This window comes from Hemicordylus capensis, chromosome 3, assembly GCF_027244095.1.
Source record: "Hemicordylus capensis ecotype Gifberg chromosome 3, rHemCap1.1.pri, whole genome shotgun sequence".
NCBI lineage: Eukaryota > Metazoa > Chordata > Lepidosauria > Squamata > Cordylidae > Hemicordylus > Hemicordylus capensis.
Window position 1 is genome coordinate 13,324,626 of NC_069659.1, and position 22,170 is coordinate 13,346,795.

Below are 22,170 nucleotides of genomic sequence, written 5' to 3' on the forward strand. Positions count from 1 at the left end.
TCTGGAAATGGTCACAGAGGAGGGAGAGGGCTGATGAGATCTGGGGCTCTGAGCCATTCATTGGGGTCCCGTATCCCATGGGCCACCCCTAATGATGCCCCTGATTCCAACCAAGCAATGCAGCTACTGGGAGTCATGGAGGTGTGGTACGGAAGGGGTTGCGAACATATGAACATAGGAAGCTGCCATATACTGAGTCAGACCATTGGTCTATCTAGCTCAGTATTGTCTGCACAGACTGGCAGCGGCTCTCCAAGGTTGCAGGCAGGAGTCTCTCTCAGCCACATCTTGGAGATGCTGCCAGGGAGGGAACTTGGAACCTTCTGCTCTTCCCAGAGTGGCTCCATCTCCTAAGCAGAATATCTTACAGTGCTCACACATCAGGTCTCCCATTCATATGCAACCAGGGTGGACCCTGCTTATCAAAGGGGACAAGTCATGCTTGCAAACACAAGACCTGCTCTCCTCTCAAGTTAAGCATCATCCCCCTACACACACACACACACACCCATGACAAACTCAAAAGAATGTAAGAATACAAAATAGGCATAGCCATGCCAATACGCAGTAGCAGAAACATTTCCACATGCAACCTAACATGCTCCCATCCCATGTATTTCTTTCCCTACTCCTCACTCTGTTGCTAAAGCACCTGGCACAGGTCACAATCACACACAGCGGCCTGGCGCAGTACGGGCCAGTGGCAACCACACCACCCAGGACAGACTAAAGAGGACCTGGGGGGCCCCAGGGGTTGTGGAGGCCCTGAACCTCAGCCCCTAAATCCAGGGGTTCAAGCACCACTGCTGCTGAGCTGACTGTTGCCCTGCAGGCATCTGACCTCTCCCTCCATGAGCTCAGGCCCGCTCCACAGGGGTCCCACATCCGGCCCAGCGTGGCTCAAAGAGACTCATCAGAGAGAGACCAAGAGTGCAGCAAGGAGCAGTGGCCAGTGGCTGCAGAGGCTGGGAGAGCAAGAACCTCCACTGGTCTCCTGAGTAGCAGGCAAGGAGTTCCGTAGGCATTGGGAGCGAAGGAGCCCAGCACAACCGGCCTAGTGCAGCCACCAGCGTTCAGGGGCGTAGCGAGGTCGGAGTGGGCCCTGGGACAAGAAGCCAAGATGGGGCCCCAAGTCCTTGACTTTCTCCTTCTCCCCCCCTGTGTGAACTGCAAGGGCGTGATGGGGAATAAAACATGCTCAGCATGTCTTTTCTTTTACTCTCATGCAAGTAACATCAGACACGCCTGGGGCGGAGCAAGGTTGGAGGGGCCTGGGGCCGAGAAGCAAGAAGTGAAGATGGCCCCCCCGCCCCCCGCCCTTCTTCCTCAGAGAGGTGGGAAGGGAAGATTGAAGAGCGAGCTGTTGCCAGCCAGCCAGCAACCCCCCTGCGCCCCCCAGGGGCGGAGGGACATTTGTCCAACACCTTTGTTCAATCATAGCTAGAACTCAACAGGCTGCCCCTCATCCCCCAAAAAGAGATCTTACTTTTCATGCAAGCTACTAACATGCTTCTTAAGCCAGATATCCAAGGAATAACCCTAACCCTTACAGTGATACGCTTCTAGCTAGGCATAAAATGCAGTCTTCTTAGCTAATTCACCTGCAAAGCAGCCCGGAAGGGAAGTAAATATTTTTTTTTTCCTTTCCTATTATTCCCTATTAGCAAGCAATGCCCTCCCATTTTTCCCTTTGGGTAAGCAGTGATCTCCTATTATTCCCTATTGGCAAGTGTGGTCTTCCCATTGTTCACATTTATTATTATTTCTTGTTTACACAGTCAGACAGGTGTTATTGACTGGTTTGTTTTATCCAGACATCGAGTCCCTCCCAAGGACCTGGGATGCCAGAATTTTATCATCAATACTGTTGGTTATTATAGATATCATCATAAAATATAGGCTGTTCCCAGTAAAGCTGCTTTTTGTAATTGGCTGATGGTGATTGCTGTGGCCCCTATGGTGTTGAGGTGCTCTTCAAGGTCTTTTGGAACTGCACCCTATTATTATTATTATTATTATTATTATTATTATTATTATTATTATTATTATTATTACATTTATATCCCACTCGTCCTCCAAGGAGCCCAGAGCGGTGCACTACATACTTGAGTTTCTCTTTCACAACAACCCTGTGAAGTAGGTTAGGCTGAAAGAGAAGTGACTGGCCCAGAGTCACCCAGCTAGTTTCATGGCTGAATAGGGATTTGAAGTCGGGTCTCCCCGGTCCTAGTCCAGCACTCTTCCTCCAGGAAAGCAACCTAATGGTGCAGCAGGGAAATGACTTGATTATCAAACCAGAGGTTGCCAGTTCGAATCCCCGCTGGTATGTTTCCCAGACTATGGGAAACTCCTATATCAGGCAGCAGAGATATAGGAAGATGCTGAAAGGCGTCATCTTCTACTGCGTGGGAGGAGGCAATGGTAAACCCCTCCTGTATTCCAACAAAGACAACCACAGGGCTCTATGGTCGCCACAAGTAGACACCGACTAGACGGCACACTTTACCTTTACCTTCCTCCAGGGAGCCCAGAGCAGTGTATATGATTATTTTTATCCTCACAACAGCCCTGTGAGGTAGGTTAGGCTGAGAGATAAGTGACTGGCCAAGAGTCACCCAGTGAGTTCCATGGCTGAATGAGGATTTGAACTGAGGTCTCCTGCAAGCATGGTCTCCCAGCATTCCTTGTCGGCAAACCATTATCTCTTATTGTTCCCTATTGGCATGCACGGTCTCCCCATCATTTCGTGTCTGACCGCCTCTGGTCTGAGCCCTATCTTGTCAAGAGTTGCTTTCAAAGTGAGCCACCTCAGGGGTGTGGCCCCTCCCTCAAGCTGTGGGACTCACCTGCAGCTAATCCCCCACTCATTTTCTCTCACACCTGGAAAACTGCCCTGTTCAGAACCAAACCTTTAGCCAGCCAGAAATCAAGCTCTAGAAAAGACTAACCTTGGGGCTCTGCAGCTCAGGTTGGACTACAAATCCCATTACCCCCAGCAACAGTTGTGGCTGGGGATGAAGGGAGTTGAAGTCCAACAGCCGCTGGGGAGCCTCAGAGTGGTCACTCCTGTTCTAAGCAAAATGGAAAACTTGGGCTTTGTGTGCATGAAAGGGTGTAGTGAATGTGTGAACCTAGGTTTTTGGTTTTTTAAAATGTTGCACAGAACCAATATTCAGCCATGGGTGGTTCTGTGTGACCTCTGAACTGGCCAATGAGTTGGCAGCTTCAGACAGCAGATTTTCTGTTCAGCGATGGTCACTTATTAAATGTCCTGTACTTTTTTGACAGGGATTTGTCTCAAACACCGAAATGTCTTGGAAGAAACCGAAGAGGGAAGGGTCAGTGCCCAGTGGAACAGAGAATGAGGCTATTCACACGATGGGGCGAAATCAGATTAGCCCGATTTAACCCCATCGTGTGAACCACCGGGCTCGGCTGCGAGCCTGGTGGTTCCTAGGCGGGTAACCCGCCTAAATACCCCTGCCCTAAAACCAAGTTTGCGGAGCGAGCGCTCTGCAAACCTGGTTTTAAAGCTCATGAGTAGCCATGGCGTGGCTCCGCACCATGGTTACTCATGAGTAGACCCTCATAGGGAAGGCAAAAAGCCACCTCCTGGTGTCTCCCCAGTATGCCCTGTGCACTTGCAGGGCATACTGTAGCTTCCAGGGGCCGCGCAGCCCCCGCTGGCTCCGTCATGGAGCCGGCAATCGTGTGGGCGGCTGATCAGGCCGCCCAGGGCTCCCTCCCTGCTCATGTGTGGGCAGAGTGGGCTTAGCCCACTCTCCCCACGCACCCTCCCAAACCAGGTCTCACTGATCGTGAGACCTGGCTCAACAAGTTGTTCTGCCTACTTTCCTTTCACTATCCCTACAACTGGACTAAATTTGGTCCAAATCGATTAGGCAGTTCACAAGTTAGCCCGCTTACACCTCAAATGTCCATGCATCTGCCATCTTGAACTGGGGAAGATGACATCACAAGCTATTTGTTTGAGGTGTGCCTGTGTCTCTACAACTGTGCCAAATTTGGTCCAAATCTGTTCCCACTTCCACCTAAACATTCACGTCTGCCATCTTGAACCAGGGTGGATGACATCATTAAAAACTACAGCCTTGAGCCATCCCTGTTTCCCTAAACCTGTAGCAAATTTGGTTCAAATCGGTTAGACAGTTCAAAAGTTAGCCCAATTGCTCCTCAAATGTTGTGTCTACCATCTTGAATTGGGATGGATTATTTTTTCACAAACCACACAGTTGAAATGTCCCTGTGTGTCACTCACTACAACTGTAGTGAATTTGGTTCAAATTGGTTAGGCGATCCACAAGTGAACCCACTTGCACCTCAAACGTTCACGCATCTGCCTTCTTGAATTGGGGTTGATGACATCACCACAATCTACACCATTGAGGTGTCTCTATGTGTCTCTACAACTATATCCGATTTGGTTCATCTTGGTCCAGGCATTGCGAAGTTGATGGAGGGGAGACACACACAGACGGACACACACACGGAATGCCGGCTGATCTCATAAGTCTACAGGTGAAACTCGGAAAATTAGAATATCGTGCAAAAGTCCATTAATTTCAGTAATGCAAATTAAAAGGTGAAACTGATATATGAGACAGACGCATTACATGCAAAGCGAGATAAGTCAAGCCTTAATTTGTTATAATTGTGATGATCAGGGCGTACAGCTCATGAAAACCCCAAATCTACAATCCCAGAAAATTAGAATATTACATGGAACCAAGAAGACAAGGATTGTAGAATAGAACAATATCGGACCTCCGAAAAGTATACAGTGTACTGTGCTTGATTGGCCAGCAAACTCGCCTGACCTGACCCCATAGAGAATCTATGGGGCATTGCCAAGAGAAGGATGAGAGACATGAGACCAAACAATGCAGAATTGCTGAAGGCCGCTAATGAAGCATCCTGGTCTTCCATAACACCTCATCAGTGCCACAGGCTAATAGCATCCATGCCACGCCGCATTGAGGCAGTAATTGCTGCAAAAGGGGCCCAAACCAAGTACTGAATACATATGCATGCTTATACTTTTCAGAGGTCCGATATTTGTTCTATTCTACAATCCTTGTCTTCTTGGTTCCATGTAATATTCTAATTTTCTGGGATTGTGGATTTGGAGTTTTCATGAGCTGTACACCATGATCATCACAATTATAACAAATTAAGGCTTGACTTATCTCGCTTTGCATGTAATGCGTCTGTCTCATATACCAGTTTCACCTTTTAATTTGCATTACTGAAATTAATGGACTTTTGCATGATATTCTAATTTTCCGAGTTTCACCTGTACTGGAAAGTAGGCTAAAAAGGAGAACCCCTGTGCAGATCATGTGAAATGATTGCATACGAATATAAATATGACAAATATTTATATACCGCTTTTCAACAAAAGTCCCCAAAGCGCTTTACATAGATATCAATAAATAAGTAGCACTTGAGCCAGCTGGGGGGACAAATGCTTGCTATGATTTTTGACACCCTACAACCCTAGGGATGGAAAAGAAGTGATAGCATTGCAAGTCTTTCATCTTTCAGTGTGTTATCATGCTTTTATTGTTCTGACCATCAGGCCTGCAGTAGTGGATGTTGCACAGGGGCTTTAAAAAGTTTTCCACACACAAAAACTACTATAAAATGTCATCGAGGATGTCAGAGGAATGAAAAGGAAAACTGAAGCAATGTTCTCCCAAGATTGCTCCATGGAGAGTGTACAACAATGTGCATTGTTGCCCTAATGCTTTCTTCTGTGCAAAAAGGACTGCGATTTCACCATAATTATTTTGGGGGTAAGGATAAAGAAAGGGTGGTAACACAGAGAACGCTGTAAGTGTAACAAGGATATCACCCAGCTTCCATCTCTAGTGGGGTAGACATTGCCAAAAATTGGGATGAGAATTCATCACGAGATGGTACCAATGGGGAATGTGTGTGCTTGGCTCATTGACAACATGTATTTCATGGCGTGCACATGTGATTGACCATGGCTTCCCAGCACATGTGCCATCGAGTCAGTGTCGACTCCTGGTGCCCAAGAGCCCTGTGGTTCTCTTTGGTAGAATACAGGAGGGGTTTACCATGGCCATCTCCCGCCATGCAATGAGATGATGCCTTTCAGCATCTTCCTATATCACTGCTGCAGATATAGGTGTTTCCCATAGTCTGGGGAACATACCAGCAGGTATTCGAACCGGCAACCTCTGGCTTCCCCGCTGCGCCATTGACATACATGGGATCTCCACTTATGATGACTTTCACATGGTTTCTACAGCAAAGTGCTTTCTACAGAGGAAGCGGCTTGAACCTGGGATCTTCTGCATGCAAAGCAGGCAACTCCCACTGAACTACAGCTCCAGCTCTGAGTAATGAAGACATCTGTAGGGCAGTTTTAGCACACGTCCACCATATTCTGAAGCATTTGATTTCATGTCTGTACAAACCACTTGCATGACACTTCAGAATGTATCCTGGTTGAGCATTAACCTAGAAGTAAATTAATGTGGGGGTGGGGAGCAAAAACAACCACAGGCATTTAAAATCCCATCTGGGTGGTGTCTGTGTGCATACACCCAAACACACAGGTTCCTGTATGTGTGAGTCTAGGACCAGTGTTCCCTCTAAGAAGGATTCCCAGAGGTTGCTGACTACAACTCCCAGAATCCGCAAGCAAAAGCCACTGCAGCTGGGGATTCTGGGAGTTGTAGTCAACAACATCTGGGAATCTCTCTTAGAGGGAACACTGTCTGGGACCCTTGATTTTCTAGGACAGGAGTTCCCAACCGTTGGTTGCCAGGTTGTGGTGTAGTCCAACAACATCTGGGGACCCACAGTTGGGAACATCTAGGGTATGGGAGCTTACGTATTTCTGAGCGTACACACAGGATCCATACACATGGGACCCTTGACAGTGTGAAAGTCAGGAATGGGGCCACCAGGCAAAGTCCATCTCCCGCCATACTTTTATTACATCTTCACCCTGTGATAAAAGGATTCCAATATCATAGGAACACAGGAAGCTGCCTTCCACTGAGCTGCCTTGGGATTTTCTTAATGAAAGGCGGGGTATAAATTTAACAATAAATAAAATAAAATAAATAAACCGAGTCAGACGATTGGTCTATCTAGCTCAGTATTGTCTACACAGACTGGCAGCAGCTACTCCAAGGTTGCAGGCAGGAATCTCTCTCAGCCCTATCTTGGAGAAGCCAAGGAGGGAACTTGAGACCTTCTGCTCTTCCCAGAGTGGCCCCATCCCCTAAGAAGAATCTCTTGCAGTGCTCACACACGGAGTCTCCCATTCAGGTACGACTCGCAGAGATCCCTGTTTGAAACCCCAGAGAGCTGCAGCCAGTCACTGTAGATGACAGTGACCTAGATGAACCAGTGGGCTGACTCGGTATACTGCAGATTCGTATTTAACCAGGGACCCAGGTTTAAGAACTCCTGCTATATACACATTTCCTATACACTGCCTATATATTTTAAGCAGTAAAGGTGAGTGTCCCTAATCCGGACATGTGAAATCTGGAATGCTCCAAAATCCGGAAACCACCACGGCTTTTTTTTAAGTACAAAAGATTATTTTCACATGAAATCTGAATTTCATCTCCACCTAAAACGCCATGTTTGAGTCTAACATGATCAGTAACATTATTGCACTGAACATTTTCTTGCAATCAGTTTTCATTACATTTACAGCTACCTGTAGTTATCATAAATACAATGCTTATTTGTTTTTATTCTTTAAATAAAACCTAAAGAAATAAAATAGAGTGTACAGTAACCTTTCATGTTTAGACTTGGATCCCATGCCCAAGATCACTCATTACAGTATGCAAATATTCCAAAATCTGGAAAAGTCCAAAATCCGGAACACTTCTGGTCCCAAGCAATTCAGATAAGGGATACTCAACCTGTACATTTCCTCCTTTTCAAACTAGTAGTGCAAGCCAAACGCTGGAAGCACATTTCCTCCCCCAACATCACATACAGCAATAACCCTGAAAGTTTCAGGCAAGGCACTACAACCCAGGCTGAAAAGGAGACGTGATGCCACCAATGCAGGGGTGCCTGGATCTTTGTCTGTGGGGCATTTAACTCTTCACTCCCCATTGTGCTTTGTCCCAGGATCTTCGCCTCTGCAACAGCTTTTTCCTGCAGCCATGTCGAAAGATTTGAGTCTAGCTGGACACAAAATGATACAGAAGGATAAGGTCTGGGGGAAGTGATGGGCAGAGCAAGGGTTAAACAAACACACACACACACACACACACAGTGGCAAACATGAGGTTGGAAATTCCCAACCTGATATAGCATCAGCCTCAGCCAGCTAAAACAGCAGCAACCCCATGATGAACTTTTAATGGAAACAAGACTTTGCCTCTTGGAGACAAAAACAGCTACGGACGCTGCATCCACATTAGAAAGGCAAACGTAGATGCCCCAATATTGGCAAATAAAGTTCAGAGTTTCAATGTTTTCAGTCCTCAGATCAGTAAGATGCAAGAAGATCTTCAGCCTCCATTGCCTCCATGTAATCTGGCAGAGGAAACGTAGGAAGCTGCCGCCTGCTGAGTCAGACCATTGGTTCATCGAGCTCAGTATTGCCTGCTCTGATGGGCAGCGTCTCTCCAAGGTTTCAGGCAGGCTTCTTTGCCAGTCCTACCTGGAGATGCCAAGGATCGAACCTGGGACCTTCTGCATGCTAAGCAGATGCTCTGCCACTGAGCTTTGCCCCGAAACCCCCCCAAGCTGGCTTAACATTTTGTTCCCTGCTGGACAGACTAAGCATCTTCTGCCAGCAAATTCCATACATGATGTGCTGGGCCACACTCTCCATACCAAAGCCAACGATGGTTAAAGGGATGGAGGGAGGAGAGAGAAGGACCTGCTCAGAAAACATCCCACACTTGCAGTGATGGACCCCATTGTCAGAAACGCTGTGCACAGGTATCCTGGATTCTTGTGCCGATAGTATCTGACGCAGTTTGGATGTAGCCTTTTTCCTTGGAAGGAGTGGGGAAAAGCACTCCTGCATTCTGCTGGTGCCACTTGCAGCCTGCCAGGAGCTGGAAAAACAACAGGAAAAGGCACCAAGGAAGAGGCACCAACTGCGGTTATGCACAATATTCATTTAGGTTTGTATTGTGCAGAACCACAGAATACAGGGGTTCTTAAACTTGGTCCCCAGATGCTGTTGGACTACAATTCATATCATCCCCAGCCACAATGTCAAAAGGCCATTGTGGCTGGGGATGATGGGCATGATAGTCCAACAACATCTGGGGACCCAAATTGGAGAATCTCTGAAATAATACAATTAACCTGGCTAATCTCTCTCTCTCAAAATCATTAATACAGCTGATGGATAAAATTCATCCCCAGATGTTGTTGGACTATACCACCCATGATGTAGTCCAGCAACATCTGGCAACTGACGGTTGGGAACTCCTGTCCTAGAAAATGAAGAGTCCCAGACAGTCCCAAGGAATTTGGATTTGGGTGGGGGGACTCAAGAGAGCGAATTTAACTCTTTTGGGGTCAGGAGAGGAGGAAAGGAGTGGAAAAAACCCCACAGCATGCTCGTCAAGCAAGCCAAGGAGGTGATCAGTTCCTGCCAATGTCAAAGGGAAACCATGATCACAAAATCCAGCAATTCCAGTTACTTCCGGCACTTTTCCAGTCTGTACTTTGCCAGCCACAGCTTCATGTAATGGACTTCCAGAAGGCGGGCTTGCAACACAGAGGCCGGGTCATAAGGGTTGTTGGAGCGCAGGTCTAAGTGGTGAGCCCCTTCCGGGATCACGATGGCAACGAGAGAGTCCGTGATGTTCCGAGTGACTCCGCCCCCAGACCAGGGGTCAAGCCCACCGTTGCTGAAAGGGAAAGGGGGAAAGAAGTGAGCACCACGCTTGCAAGTTAGCAATGCCCCGAGATGCATGACCACCACCACATCGGGACTTACTCACCAGTTCTCAGGAGCCAGTACAGGGGCACAGACACACACACCCCAGCATAGCCTTACTTACGCTGTACCCTTGCTGGATTTTAATTATACGCTGCTTTGGGAAACAATCTTAGGAACATAGGAAGCTGCCATATACTGAGTCAGACCATTGGTCTATCTAGCTCAGTATTGTCAACCCAGACTGGCAGCGGCTTCTCCAAGGTTGCAGGCAGGAATCACTCTCAGCCCTAGCTTGGAGATGCGGCCAGGGAGGGAACTTGGAACCTTCTGCTCTTCCCAGAGCGGCTCCATCCCCTCAGGGGAATATCTTACAGTGCTCACACTTCTAGTCTCCCATTCATATGCAAGCAGGGTGGACCCTGCTTAGCTAAGGGGACAAGTCATGCTTGCTACCATAGGACCAGCTCTCTTCTCTTAGCTGAAAACCAAAGGCCATCGTGGCTGATGACGATGGGCGTTGTAGTCCAAGAACTTCTGGGAGCCCGACTTTTAAATTAGACACATTTACAGAGGTAAAAGTGTGCAGTCGAGTTGGTGTCGACTCCTGGTGACCACAGAGCCCTCTGGTTGTAGGCCATAATCTGGGAAACATACTGGTGGGGATTCGAACCGGCAACCTCTGGCTTGTTAGTTAAGTCATTTCCTGCTGCACCATTAGGTGGCTTCATTTACAGAGGGGGATGGGTCTATCAGTGGCTATCAGCCAGTGAAATGGAACCTCCATCTTCAGAGGCACTGAATACATGCTGCCAGCAACCAACAGCATGCAAGTGGCTCTTGCCCACCTGCCCTGCTTGTGAGCTGCCCAGAGTCATCTACCTCAAGGATTCTCAACGTTGGGTCCCCGGATGTTATTGGACCAACTCCCATAATCCCCAACCAAAGGCCACTGGGGCTGGGGATTATGGGAGCTGAAGTCCAAGAACATCTGGGGACCCAATGTTGAGAATCCCTGATCTAGCTGGCCATTTTAAAATGTTGCTCTTATTTCACTGACCTACACTGGAAAGGCACTGCTGTTTATCCCCACATGGACGCACGGCAAGGTGGGCCTGTTGTCCAAAGTGTTCCATTGACATGGTTTGCCAAATATGTAGATATTGCTATGGTCTTGCATTAAAGGAAAATGCAGAGGTAACCGCTTACTGGTGCAGCGTCTGCTGGTAGGCAGAGTTGCGGTACATCCACTGGAATGGTTCTGAGCTGCTCCAGAAGAACTGCACTAGGACCGGGGACTAAATGCAAGCTCTTGCCAGGTTTGGTGGTGCCCAGGACCTCAGAAGGATCAGCTGCTCACCTGAAGATGATGTTGGTGTGCGCACTAATATTCTTCCCCCCATAGGAAATGGGGACCCAAGACGGACGAGGTCTCACTTTCCAGGTACTGAAACAGTCTTCAGAGTATTGATGGATGTCCCACTTCTGAGGCTCAAACATGTCGTGGATGCCATCTGAACACATGGGCATCACCATTTCGGTGCAGGCCTTGTGGAGAAAGGCACAAAGGAATCCAGTTATGTTTCACAAGGTCTTGGTTACACGCAGAGAGCACGCACTCACGCGAGCTACGATAAGACTGACTTTTGAGAGAATAAATTAAACTTAGCTGTGAATCAAAGTCCAACAACAACAGCAGGCACCTCATCCACTATCGTAACCTAGACTGCAAGATTCTCAGGGCAGGGACTTGTCTTACAATACTCTGTGGAACACTATGCATACTGTATATATGCCACTGTATACAGAAGGCAGCTGGTCCTCTGATTCACCGAACCTTTTGTTCAGTATTTTCTGCTCCAACCACACACCTCCCTTGTCTAGAAGTTCATCATAACATCAAGACAGAACAAAGTGACCCTTTCAGCTGTTATTAGAAGAATTGCCATTCTTCCTGGAATTGCATTCATTAACCCACGTTTTATTTCAGTTCTGTTTCCTAAACTTGCTTAGCGCCTTGATCCCCTCCCCAGACATATTTGATCTGCGTTACCACTGCAGCTCTTTCGCTGCTGGTCCAAGGCCAAGTCCCTCCTGTTTGCCTGAAGCGGCCGTACTCATATTTTACTAGCTGAGGCTTGTGTTGTTGTTGTTGTTTTTAAATGATGTCTGTACCCCTGGCTTGCCATGCCATTTCAATTTCATTTCGAGTATCCTCATCCTGCCTTTCTAGGTATTTATTTTGTTTGTTTGTTTAAACATATTTGTATCCTGCCCCAAACGCAAGTCTCTGGGCAGTTTACAACAAAACGATAAAAACAAGTAAAAAGGTTAAAACATTACAACAATTTAAAATTTAAAATGTTAAAACTATGAAGAATCATCAAACTGTTAAGAAAATATCTAATTAAAAGCCCGGGTGAACAAATGTGTCTTGACTGCCTTTTTAAAAGTTTGAAGAGATGGGGAGGATCTTATTTCAGCGCATTCCAAAGGCCTCAGGGAAGCAACTGAGAAGGCCCGTCCCCGAGTAGCCACCAGATGTGCTGGTGGCAATTGCAGAAGAACCTCTCCTGATGATCTCAATGTAGACCTTCTTAAGATAGGAGTGATATGGTCTCTCTGAGATGACCCAGAGACCAACCTGGCTGCCGCATTCTGGACCAACTGCAGTTTCCGGACTACTTACAAAGGCAGCCCCACGTAGAGCGCGTTGCCGTAGTCAAGTTAGGAGGTGACCAGCAGATGTACCACTGTTCTGGTCTCTTGGGTTAATGTACACAATTATAGACCATAATAAAATGTTGCAGTATATCCCTGGTGTGCATGTGTTACTATGTAAACCACTTTGGACACTTTTGTTAAAAAGCAGTATATAAATATTTGTTGTTGTTGTTGTTAGAACCTGTGCCTGAGCATGGTGAAAGTTTTAGGCACCTCGCCCCCTAAGAAGCAGAAGGAGTAGTGACTGTCTTTTGTTCAAGCCCTCCTTCCCCCCCGCCAAACTCCCCAGCACTGAGCTCCATTAGCTCTGCCCACTTGGTTGTTAACTGCTCTCTGAGTCCATGAACATTCCATTCCATTGAGTTACACTGGGGCAGTATTTGGGTGGTTTTTTAAAAAAACCCTCTTAGGCTTTTTTTCTTCAGATTTCTGTGAAACTGACATATCTGCAGGTTACCTAAAGCCTGCCGGATCCTCCCTCATGCCCACAGGTACTCCAATTATGCATCCATAAGGATCATCACCTTCCCAGCTCTTTCAGAAACAGGTGTAAGATATAGAGAGAGAGGTCCCCAAGCCTAGGTCCCCAGATGTTGCTGGATTACAGCTCCCATCATCCTGAAGGCCATTGTAGTTGGGGATGATGGGAGTTGTGGTCCAACATCATCTAGGGACTCTGTTGTAACCAGTTAGGCTTGAAGGCAGAATCCCTGAAGATTCACACATAGGCATGTCCTGAGTGAAGAGTCTCAATGTCTCCATTCCAGATTCTGCCACCGTACTACAGACCTAGTGGTGATGGTGGTACACATACCTGATAATACCAGCCTTGCATCCCAAGGCTTTTGGTGGCAGTCTGAGTTAAGTTAAGGCACGGTGTGTGTTCTGTGTAGTTAAAGTAAACATTGACTGCCTGGAAGATATTCTGGAGCAGCAATTTGTCTGACACCTTGGGATTTTTCAAGTACTGGCAAACCGCCTGCAGAAAGACAGAAAGGGGGAGTTACAAAGTCTAAAGGAAGAGAGGAGATCAGCATGAGCCCAAGTCTGCAGCTAGGGAGACACCACAAGCAAGTTAATAGGCCCTCACCTCTTGCCTGTGGACTCCCCAGAGGCATCTGGTGGGCCACTGTGTGAAACAGGATGCTGGACTAGATGGGCCTTGGGCCTGATCCAGCAAGGCTCTTTTTATGTAATAAACTCTAGTTAAACACTAGTTGACATGCAGTGCAGTCTTCCGCCAGCATTAGGAACCCACCAGGACTGCTGTGCCCTGAAAGAGCATTCTTGCACGCATACTTAAATCAGCCCATAGGCAGCTGTGCACCATGACTTCCACTGGAAACATCACTGGGGCAATGCAAACAGCAGTGGAGACAATGCTTCCCGTGGGCTGATGAAGTATTCATGCAATGGCACTCTTGCACAACACCGTCAGGGCTGCCTTCTATGTGTGCAGCAGCCCCAGCGAGCCCCCAAAGGCTGACACAAGACAGTGCTTGATGCCCTCCACTCAGCCCAGATGGCCTAATTGTGAGGGTAGCTGGAGCGTCTGCATCCAGGACTGTCAACACTCCAGGAATTGGCCTCAGTCTCCTTCAAGTTATTGAATGAGATCCTGGAGACTTTAGTGGACTGATATTGGGCAGAGGGCTGGAAAGAACATTCCCAGGAAGAGCTTCAATCAGAGTTATCAACCCTATTTGTTGCGGAGGACCTGGAGGCATGCAGAGACCAGGGTGGGGCTAGCAGATGGGGCCCAGCTCCCTCGTCCATTACTCAGAAAGGTCTGTAGTAATAAGCTTCTTGTCACAGGAACATCGGAAGCTGCCTTATACCGAGTCAGATCATTGGTCCATCTAGCTCAGTACTGTCTATACCAGGCCTACTCATCTTTTGCCCCCCAGCTGTTTTGGGATGGATTGATTAAGTCTGGTTAAGTGCTGTCAAGTCGGTGTTAACTCTTAGCGACCACATAGATTCTCTCCAGGATGATCTGTCTTCAACTTGGCCTTTAAGATCTCTCAGAGGTGCATTTATTGCTGTCGTGATTGAGTCCATCCACCTTGCTGCAGGTCATCCTCTTCCCTTCAACTCTTCCCAGCATTGTGGACTTCTCAAGGGAGTTGGGTCTTCACATAATGTGTCCGGAGTATGATAGTTTGAGCCTGTTCATTTGTGCCTTGAGTGAATATTCTGGATTGATTTGTTCTATGATCCATTTGTTTGTTTTCCTGGCAGTCCATGGTATCCTTAAAGGCATCAATACATCTTCTCCAGCACCAAAATTCAAAAGCATAAATACCTTTTCTATCTTGCTTCTTTAAAGTCCAGCTTTTGCATCCACAGAGTGTCAAAGGAAAACCATTGTCCGAACAATTTTAACCTTTGTAGGTATAGACACGTCACGGCATCTAAATATCCTTTCCAAGGCCTTCATTGGAAGCCTACCAAGTGCTAGTCTGCAGCATATTTCTTGACTGCTGGAGTCAAGGAATACTTTTCTTGACTCCAGAAAACCCTTTTCTTGACACCACTTGTACTCCAAATTTTTGGAGTACAACTCCCATAATCCCCGGCCACAGTAGCCAATACCCAGGGATTATGCGAGTTGTAGGCCAACATCTGCAGGAGGGCCGAAGTTGAGCAGACCTGATCTAAACTGACTGGCAATGGCTCGCCAAGGTTTCAGGCAGGAATCTCCCCCAGGAATCTCCTACCTGGAGATGCTGCCAGGAACGGAACCTGGGGCTTTCTGCATGCAAAGCAGATGCTCTACCACTGAGCTATAGCCCCACCCGCTATGACCTCATCTACGATCTTGCTGGTCCCAGACAGCAGGGCTCAGCTCCTCCCTGTGCTGCTTCATCCCTGAGAAACAAAAGACAGGAGTTCTGCTTCCAAAGACGGCTTCTTTGCAGCATCAGGGCTGAGGCCTGGCCCCAACTACCATAATCAGACCGTCAGCAGGGTCAGGGTCTGTTTTACACAACATAGGGCCGGTAGAGGCGATACCATCCTTGCTTACATGATCAGGAAGTGGCGGAGGGGAACCAAGTGCCCATGTCTGCAGAGGAGACTGAGCGCTTTGGGGATAGGGAACCCTCTCATTTATTATTTATTTTTCTACGTCAACTGCTTTGAGCACTTTTGTTGAGAAGTGATGGATAAATATTCATAGCTGTAGCAGTAGGTGTCCCGAAGGGGCGTGCCCGAGGGGCAGAGCCAGTTCTAACTGTTTCTGAAGCCAGTTCTCAGCAGGAACTGAATCACTCCACAATGCCATCAGTAAGTTGGTTGCAGGGGGAAGGGGGAGTTAATCATTTATTAAGATGACTTCTAGCCTTTTCCAACCCAGTGAGCGGCTTCTGGGCTGGAAAACCCAGGATTCCCCAAAGCTCCCTAGCTTAGTGTGGATGTGCCATACGGGAGTTAAAGAGTGCCTTTAAGAGGCGGCAACCTCTATGGCCAGCAGTGGGGAGAGGGTGGGATTGGAAGCCAGGGGAAGCCTCCTCTTCCCAGAGGGGACCATCTGCCTTCATTACAGAGAGGATTAAGCAGAGGACACATTCAGCGACTGGAGCGGATTCTTCCCCCTAAGCTCTCAATACACCTCTTGCGCTTGGTTGGGATAATCACATTAGTTTTGTCACCAAAGACCGTGCTTTTCAAAAGGAGGAGGGCGGAGGGGAGGCAACTGGAACAGCTTACGCCACCCAGAGAGGCTGCATACGTTGGAAGAAAGAGAGGACTCAAGACAATTCGAGACAAAAGAGAAGGAAACCATTTCGGGCTTAGGCTCGGAGGGACTGAAGTGTCCTGCTAAAGGCCCTCAAGGGACTCCCGAGTGTTGTTTCCAGACACAAAAAATCACATCGGACTATAACAGGCCTTGAAAAGCAAGCCAGGAGAGGGCAGAGACACAGAAACAAACGGGGGTGAGAAGGTGGCTTTCAAGGGCCAAACTCCATGGGGTGTTTAAAGCGCTATTTGGCCTGTCAGGCTAATTTCTTTTCTTCAGTCAACAGCTGCCGGATTGGGAGCTTCTGCAGACTGGGGGCGAGGTGGGAGGTAGGGCTGAGGCCTCACAAAATCCCACCCTCTGCTGCAGTTCCAATTGAGGGAGGGGATACAGCTCCTACTGACCAGAGAAAAACTAAATTCATCAGGGCTAACAATGTTTTATGTCATGTAGAGTTTAGACCCAAGTCTTCACAAAGCAGCATTTCCTCTGTCTGTCTGTCTGTCTCTCTCTCTCTCTCTCTCTCACACACACACTTTTAAAGATTCCAAATTCCTAAATGGTTTGGGACTCCTCAAGGGTCACCCCTGCCCATATTAATCCACCCCCACACTTAGGCCTTTAGGGGAGGTGGTTGTGTCCCTCATTCTTCTGAAATATTATTTGCAGGCAGAAATGGCAGGGCCTTCTCAGTACTGGCACCCTGCTTTGGGAACATCTTGCCACAAAGAATTCAGCTAGTTCTCTCTCTGCACATGTTCAGGGGCCAATATAAAACTTTGTTTAAAACGTGGCTTCCAAAGATTAAAGCTGCACTGACTGACATCCAGACTAAACTGCCCCCAAGTATTAAGTAGTCATTTAGACCAAGTGAAGTAGGCATCTAGATGAACTCCCGAATACTACCATTGAGCAACTTAGGCGGGATGCCAGCTGCTCGTGATATCTGCAGCTATGATATGTACTGCTGCTTATTTAAAAAATTGGCAGTTTTGTGTATTATGTTTCTCATGTGATTTTATGATTGCCAGTTAATTGTTTTTTAGTTGAAAGGGTTAGCCGGTTATGGGGACTCCACTGGAGAGTTAAAAGGCAAGATAAAAATATTTTCACAAAGCAACCAGACCGGAAAAGCAAAGCATAGCATAATCTCATTAAAGGACCAACACTGCTGAGTCTCTGAATCAACCAGAAGATTTAGAACTGTTCATGGCAGAACCCTTGGCCATGATGGATTTGGGTTCTCCTACAGAGGCCTGGATAAAACAACATCTACAGGAGAGGGAGAGTCACCTTAAGTGGCGCAGCGGGGAAATGCCTGACTAAGTTGCTTGTTCGAATCCATGCTGCTACTATATTGGGCAGCAGCAATATAGGAAGATGCTGAAAGGCCATCATCTCATACTACACGGGAGGCGGCCATGGTAAACCCCTCCGGTATTCTACCAAAGACAACCACAGGGCTCAGTGGGTGCCAGGAATCGAAATTGACTTGACGGCACACTTTACTTAACCTTTATTAGTAGAGGTGCAATTTGGAGCCTGGACCTAAAGGCCTTTGGAGATGCCCCCCGCCCCACCCCAAGTTAAGCATCATCCCCTTACACACACACACACACACACACACACACAAGCTCAAATGCTTTGCAAACTAACCAAGGCTGCAAATCTCTATTGATTTTTTAAAAATACTTATTAAAGATTCGATTGATTAAGTGCTGTCAAGTTGGTGTCGGCTCTTAGCAACCACATAGATAGATTCTCTCCAGGATGATCTGTCTTCAACTTGGCCTTTAAGGTCTCTCAGGGGAGCATTCGTTGCTGTCATAATCGAGTCCATCCATCTTGCTGCTGGTTGTCCTCTTATTTTCTTTTCTTCAACTTTCCCCAGCAATATGGACTTCTCAAGGCTTCTGGGTTTTCGCATAATGCGTCCAAAGTATGATAGTTTGAGCCCGGTCATTTGTGCCTCGAGTGAAAATTCTGGATTGATTTGTTCTATGATTCATTTGTTTGTTTTCCTGGCTGTCCATGGTATCCGTATCCTTATTAAAGAGACTGTAATGTATATAGGAGGAGCCACCAAATGACACAGCGGGGAAATGACTTGACGAGCAAGCCAGAGGTTGCTGGTTCAAATCCCTGCTGCTATGTTTCCCAGACTATGGGATACACCTATATCGGGCAGCAGCGATACAGGAAGATGCTGAAAGGCATCATCTCAAACTGTGCGGGAGGCAGCAATGGTAAACCCCTCCTGTATTCTACTAAAGACAACCACAGGGCTCTGTGGGTGCCAGAAGTCAAAATCGACTTGCTGGCACACTTTACCTCTAGGAGAGGGAGAGAGAAGACAGCTGATGTTCAATTACCTGAATAGGCCAGGCAGGAAGAGGCTGCAAGAAGTCAGCCTTATATGGGTAGTCAACCATCGCCAAGTTAACCCACGTCTCACTTAGCCACGCTTTGAAGGCAGCAGCATCTGTCTCCGTTTTCAGCGGACTGCACAGGTGAAATGCAGTCGAGAGCCAGTGTAAGCCTTCCTCTGCGGAAGAGAGATCGGTACCGAGTTAGTTCTCCCCAGCTGTGTACAGATTAGATTTCAAAATCTTACAAACATTAATGCACCGAAGCATATGAAGCTGCCTTGTACTGTCAGACCGCTACATTACGCCAAGAGTTGAGTTAATTCAGCCCATTTTTATCACAACTTTCCATTTTAAAACAATTTTCAGACAGCTTATAAGGATTTGAAATATAAACTATCAAAATCGCAAATCAGCAAATAAAAAACCACAGTCGAACACCATAAACGTTAATCATAGCAACTAAAATTATCAAAAAAATATCAATCAAACCAGAGGGACAATTAAAAATAATAATCTACCAGCAAATAAGACATAATCACAGAGTCACAAGAGAAATAATAGCACATGTCGGACCGAAGTCACTCCAAAGGTTTGCTTAAGGGATTCTCAAACTAGGGTCCCCAGAACTTGCTGGACTACAACTCCCATCATCCCCAGCCAAAGGCCACTGTGGCTTTGGATGATGGGTGCTGTAGTCTATCAACATTTAGGGACCTAAGTTTGAGAACCCTGGCTTATGTAAAACATGTTTTGAGTGAAAAGAGGGAGGTGTCAAGATAGGAAGATCAGAAGCTGCCATATACTGAGTCAGACCATTGGTCCATCTAGCTCAGTATTGTCTGCACAGACTGGCAGCGGCTTCTCCAAGGTTGCAGGCAGGAATCTCTCTTAGCCCTATCTTGGAGATGCTGCCGGGGAGGGAACTTGGAACCTAGATGCTCTTCCCAGAGCGGCTCCATCCCCTAAGGGGAATATCTTACAGTGCTCACACTTCTAGTCTCCCATTCATATGCAACCAGGATGGACCCTGCTTAGCTCAGGGGACAAGTCATGCTTGCTACCAAATGACCAGCTCTCCTCCCATTAGAGGAAAGTATGTCTTTCTCTGGGCAGGGAGTGATATTGTCACGTGGGTGTGACTGTTCTTGGAGTAACAGGGGTCCATTTAGTGAAGTACTGACTACGACACCTGGCAGCAGCTCACCAAGGTCTTAGGCAGCTTTCCTTCCCCCTCCTGCTAGCTGAGGTTATTTAAGTGGGGGATGCTGGGGATTGAACCTGGAACCTTCTGCATCATGCAAAGCATGTGCCCTTCCACTGAGCTATAGCCCTACCGCTTCAGAGGGGAGGCAACCAAAAGCCGGCATAGCGCCATGGCTAGAAGGTTGAACTAGGACTGGGAAGACCAGGTTCAAGCCTCCACTCAGCCACGAAGCTCACTCGGTGGCCTTGGACCAGTCACTGGGCCAGTTTAACCTACTGCACAGGGCCGTTGTGATAATAAAAAGGGAGGGAGGGAGGAGGATCTTCCATGCTGCTGCTGTTGGGATTCACCTGGATGCCAACCCCAGGGAGACCAAATCAGGGGAAGAGGGGGAGTCTGCCCCAGCCGAGGTCCCTGCCTTGACGATCCCCTCCCGGAACCATATTCCGGCCATCTCCTGGCCAACCACTTCCTGGAGAACTGAGAATCAAGTGTCTCTGGGTCGTGATCCACCTCCTTTTCTGGAGCCCGCCTGCCCCCACCACACACACATACACAATCAGGTAACACTTGGCCAGGATTGACCTCCAGCTCCAAAGAGAATGCCTGGCTGCTCTGGCCCTCCTACTCAATGGGACTACTTGGGAGGAGGGGGAGACCAGGTTGGGTGCCCCCTAGAGCAGAGATTCTCAACGTTAGGTCCCCAGATGTTGTTGGACTTCAACTCCCATAATCCCCAACCAACGGCCATTGGGGCTGGGCATTATGGGAGTTGAAGTTCAATAACATCTGGAGACCCAAGGCTGAGAATAGCCAAATTTATTTATGGGGCGATGAGACAGACATCTTGCCACGGTCTTTTATAGGTTTGATCTTAAGGTAGTTTTAGTCTTCCCTGTATGTATTGTTATATTTATTCCACTTATTGTAATTCTGAACAGCTGTGTTATTGTCACCTTTGCTTTTGTTTGGCTTATGGCTGCAATAAAAGAACTACAACAACAACGACATATAGTCTTCTTGTGAGATACCTACTTGTGGAAGCGAGGCGGTCAATGGCCGCCCAGGAATTCCGGATGCTTTCCGAGCAGTGCGGCCCACTCTTTTCAAAGTCTTGTGTTACTATCTGGTAAAAAGTGCCACAGGAAACCAGGCTTTCAAACTGCCAGATGGGGGCCGATGCTGCGAGAGCTCTGTGAACACAGGCAGAAAAGACAAGCTTCAGTTACTGAGGAGGTCTAGCCACTCACTTCTGGAGAAAGGAATGCCAGAGGGTCAAGCTTCTGACCTGGATTCAAATCCCAACTCCGCCGTGTGTTGAATGCAACCCCTTGCCCCAGGCCACTTAGCCTCTAAGCCTCCATTTCTCATGGGGGGCAGGGGATATGATATTAATAAAGCACTTAAAATGTTCTAGGTGCTGGACATAGATTGCAAACACAGGCCTTACCCACCAACTTGCAATCGGACAGATGGAAACAGGTTAGGGATGTGCAAATTGATTCAGATACAAATCGATTTGTACCCGAATCTAGCTGATTCGGAAACAAAACAAATCACCCCTGTGGTCCATTGGCTAGATTCGGGTACAAATTGAATCGTAGCTGATTCGATTCGAATCGGTCCGGGTTCGGATCTGTCCTATTAATTTCCCCAGATTGCCAGCTTTCATTAAAAAACAAAAAAACAAAAAAAACCCTAAGCTATAGCCTTTATAGAAGTGGAGTTATGGAGCAAAATGTGTGGTTACTATTTTTCAAGGGTTCGGATTCTTTGGTGTATAATAACTTTCACTAAATGAATCCTTATGAGGATTCATTACACACCTTCATTTCTTCTATTCATTTTGACTGTCTTTTCAACAGCACCAACTATCGACTGCCATGTGCCAACTACACCCCACTCCCACCCACAAGGCAGTGGGGTACTACTCAGTTTAAGTCCCTAATGGGTAGAGGCTACCACCCAAATTGCAGAGGAATTGGGCAAAGGGCTGATTTTTGGTGAATTGTTGAAGGTTTAGTGTCTTTGGGGCAGATTTGAGGCATAAAGCGGGATCTGGAATGGCAGAGTGGGGTGAGATGGTAGTGCCTAATGGGTAGAGGCTACCACCCAAATTGCAAAGGGATTGGGCAAAGGGCTGATTTTTGGTGAATTGTTGAAGTTTACTTATCTTTATGGTTTTTCCCCATAAGGTATA

General features: G+C 47.3%; 1 protein-coding gene across 4 annotated transcripts in view; it reads right to left on the reverse strand.

Moving 5' to 3' along the window:
- Positions 1 to 7,745: 7,745 nt before the first annotated feature.
- Positions 7,746 to 22,170, reverse strand: part of PRCP (prolylcarboxypeptidase) — a 52,415-nt gene continuing 37,990 nt past the window's right edge. For all 4 annotated transcript variants that reach the window (XM_053305864.1, XM_053305865.1, XM_053305867.1 and 1 more), the window contains exons 5-9: positions 21,006 to 21,163; positions 18,770 to 18,942; positions 13,470 to 13,634; positions 11,292 to 11,479; positions 7,746 to 9,902 (exon numbers count right to left, since the gene is read on the reverse strand). In XM_053305864.1, the coding sequence (XP_053161839.1) occupies positions 9,689 to 9,902; positions 11,292 to 11,479; positions 13,470 to 13,634; positions 18,770 to 18,942; positions 21,006 to 21,163 (898 nt within the window). In that variant the 3' untranslated portion in view covers positions 7,746 to 9,688. The remainder of the gene's footprint in view (positions 9,903 to 11,291; positions 11,480 to 13,469; positions 13,635 to 18,769; positions 18,943 to 21,005; positions 21,164 to 22,170) is intronic.